This window comes from Gossypium raimondii, chromosome 8 (genome assembly GCF_025698545.1).
Source record: "Gossypium raimondii isolate GPD5lz chromosome 8, ASM2569854v1, whole genome shotgun sequence".
In the NCBI taxonomy this organism is placed as follows: domain Eukaryota; kingdom Viridiplantae; phylum Streptophyta; class Magnoliopsida; order Malvales; family Malvaceae; genus Gossypium; species Gossypium raimondii.
Window position 1 is genome coordinate 41,340,317 of NC_068572.1, and position 2,791 is coordinate 41,343,107.

Consider the following 2,791-nt stretch of genomic DNA (forward strand, 5'->3'; position numbering starts at 1 on the left):
GTTTGAAGAACAAGAACATTGGGCAGAACCTCGCTCTTAACTTTTCATCATATAGAGTTTTATATAAACGGGCTACTAACCTATATCAAGAAAGAAAAAAAAAACCCAAAAGGAGAGAGTGTTGGGGCTGACGATGAACCCATGTTTTGAATCAAGTGGATGGCTAGATATATCCAAATCTAGACTACCAAATAAACTAGACGGCCCAAGATTTAGTCCTTCTTTTTCGAGGAAATTCAGGTTTTGTCTATGCCTAACAGTAATAGGACCAAGAAAATTGTGCTATTTGGTTACCTTCAAGTTGAAAACTTTGCGGTTGAAAGCTGCAATACTGGGCATTGCCTCAAAATCATGTAAATGCTAGTGCGCTTGACAAGCATGGCTGCCTTCTTCAACCTTTCAATCATGCTACAAAAACATTTGATGCATTGATACCACTTTTGTCTTATGTATGGGAATGTATGGTATTGATAAACTGTTTTTGCTTCACAGGTTTTCAGAGTCCATTAAGGTTGAGAGTGGGCTAAATACATAAGAGTTTGTTCAATTCTTTCCATGTGAAGTGAATCACATGGGAACTGTTGGATAGAAACCATTTCTTTATTAAACAATTTCCATTTGCAAATTTATTTGACTTTCTGAACTCATGGATCGATTTACACAATCCAGACAGGAAGTCAATGCCTGCCAAATGTAGTCTTTTTATAGTGAATCTACCATCTGCTCTCAAAATAAAAAAACCCCCCTTAAGAAATGGATAATGGAGGGTTCTCTAAGGATTTGATATTGCTTCTTTGGATTTGGGTTTTCCTTGCTATGATTGATGTTTCAAAGTGCAGCCTTGGTAGACCACTTATTATCAATTTCGGTGATTCAAATTCGGATACCGGAGGAGTACTAGCCGGCACCGGACTTCCCATCGGCCTTCCTCACGGCATCACTTTTTTCCATAGAGGCACTGGACGATTAGGGGATGGACGTCTCATTATTGACTTCTTCTGTAAGTCCAATTTCTCCTCAACCATTCTTAATACCTTATTTTCTTCAAAGAAATTGATTTGGTAGGCGATGGAAGTTAGGAGACAATAAGCTATATGTTGCATGCATTAATTTGAGCCTTTTGATAATCCAAGTTTGTGGTTCTATGTTGGTAGGTGAACACTTGAACTTGAGTTATTTGAGCCCATATTTAGACTCATTGGCTCCAAACTTCACTAGTGGAGTGAACTTTGCTGTATCTGGTGCAATGACCCTGCCACAGTTTGTCCCCTTTGTTCTTGATGTTCAAGTTCGCCAATTCATTCGATTTAAAAACAGATCAATTGAACTCCAAAAAACAGGTAACGTGCGATTGAAAATTGCTTTTAAAAGATACTTAGTGGTCGGATTCCTGGTTTGGCGACAAAAGATCAATCGTCCTCAAAACACATGTTGCTTTATATATATACTCAGGTACAGGAAGTTTCATAGATGAAAAGGGGTTCCGCAGCGCTGTATACATGATCGACATTGGACAAAATGATCTGTTAATGGCATTGTATGCATCAAACTTGACATATGAACCAGTAGCCAAACAGATCCCTTCTTTTCTTGCAGAAATCAAATTAGCTATTCAAGTGAGTCCATCTCATTTCATTAAACTTAATTCGGGTTAGTGTCGGATTCATGGTTTCGATTCTTCCTACTAACAAAATCATTTTTGTAATTTGTTTTGCACCTACAGAACATATACTCATATGGTGGCAGAAAATTTTGGATACACAACACCGGTCCGTTAGGATGTGCGCCGAAGGAGCTTGCACTACATCCTCATAACAAGACCGATCTTGACAGAATCGGATGCTTCCGCGTCCACAACGATCTGGCGAAAGCATTCAATCGAGGATTACGTAATATCTGTAAAGAAATGAGAACTATTCTAAAAGATGCAACCATTGTGTATGTTGATGTATACTCCATAAAGTACAAACTCTTCGCCAAGTATAAAAAATATGGTAAAGTACATATCTTTTTCTTTGTATATGCTTTCATCTTTTTCTTTTGGTATTTCATATTAAATAATAATGATGTATGTAGGTTTCGAGGATCCATTCATGGCCTGTTGTGGCTATGGGGGTCCTCCAAATAATTACAGCCAAAAAGCAACGTGCGGCCAGCCTGGTTCCACCATCTGCAACAATGTGTCACGGTCTATAGTCTGGGATGGAGTTCATTACACTGAAGCTTCGAACCGTGTGGTGGCGACCACTATTTTATCAGGCCGTTATTCTAAGCCACAAATGCAGCTTGAAAGCTTTGGGGAGCCTTGATTAATATTTAATACTCTGTTTCGATCCTGTTTAAGACAAATAATTGGCCTCACAGGCAAAGCACATTGACTGATTTGTATGATTGGAATCTGTAGTGGGATGAGCTCATCTCAAGCATGCTGACTGATCTTGTAAAAGATATATGAGATTCTAGTGGAAGATGGACAGTAATTTGGTTGTCTCTACTAAACAGTACTTGTCTTTGATGATCATAATGATGAAAAAGTAGCAATGATATTAGTGGATGCAAGGAATTACGTAAAAGTGTAGCTAAAAATCACTAATCACATTGATTTAACAGAGGGCAATTAATGTTGAATTATTCATGGATTGTAGTAATCCTCCAAATATATAAAAGAAAGGTCAAAATTAATCACATATTTGTTTTTATTATTTATCCTATTCAATTTTAATTCTTCCAAATCTTCTGCAAGGCATTAATTAATACCAGAGATTTCTAACAGAACCATCAAGTTGCTTGC

The 2,791-nt window shown here is 37.5% G+C and overlaps 1 protein-coding gene across 1 annotated transcript; it reads left to right on the forward strand.

Annotated features, from left to right (window-relative positions):
- Positions 1–635: 635 nt before the first annotated feature.
- On the forward strand, positions 636–2,499 carry LOC105791483 (GDSL esterase/lipase At3g62280). Its single transcript, XM_012619562.2, has 5 exons — positions 636–1,000; positions 1,155–1,340; positions 1,453–1,616; positions 1,724–1,994; positions 2,077–2,499. The coding sequence occupies exons 1-5, from the start codon at positions 754–756 to the stop codon at positions 2,307–2,309; spliced, it is 1,101 nt and encodes a 366-aa protein (XP_012475016.1). The 5' UTR covers positions 636–753; the 3' UTR covers positions 2,310–2,499.
- Positions 2,500–2,791: the final 292 nt, after the last annotated feature.

Excerpts from the sequence above, each read along its gene's own strand:
- LOC105791483 (XM_012619562.2), top strand. The coding sequence starts at position 754 with ATGGATAATGGAGGGTTCTCTAAGGATTTGATATTGCTTCTTTGGATT. Across the intron at positions 1,341-1,452 it reads AATTGAACTCCAAAAAACAG|GTACAGGAAGTTTCATAGAT; the intron begins GTAACGTGCGAT and ends ATATATACTCAG. Across the intron at positions 1,995-2,076 it reads CGCCAAGTATAAAAAATATG|GTTTCGAGGATCCATTCATG; the intron begins GTAAAGTACATA and ends TGATGTATGTAG.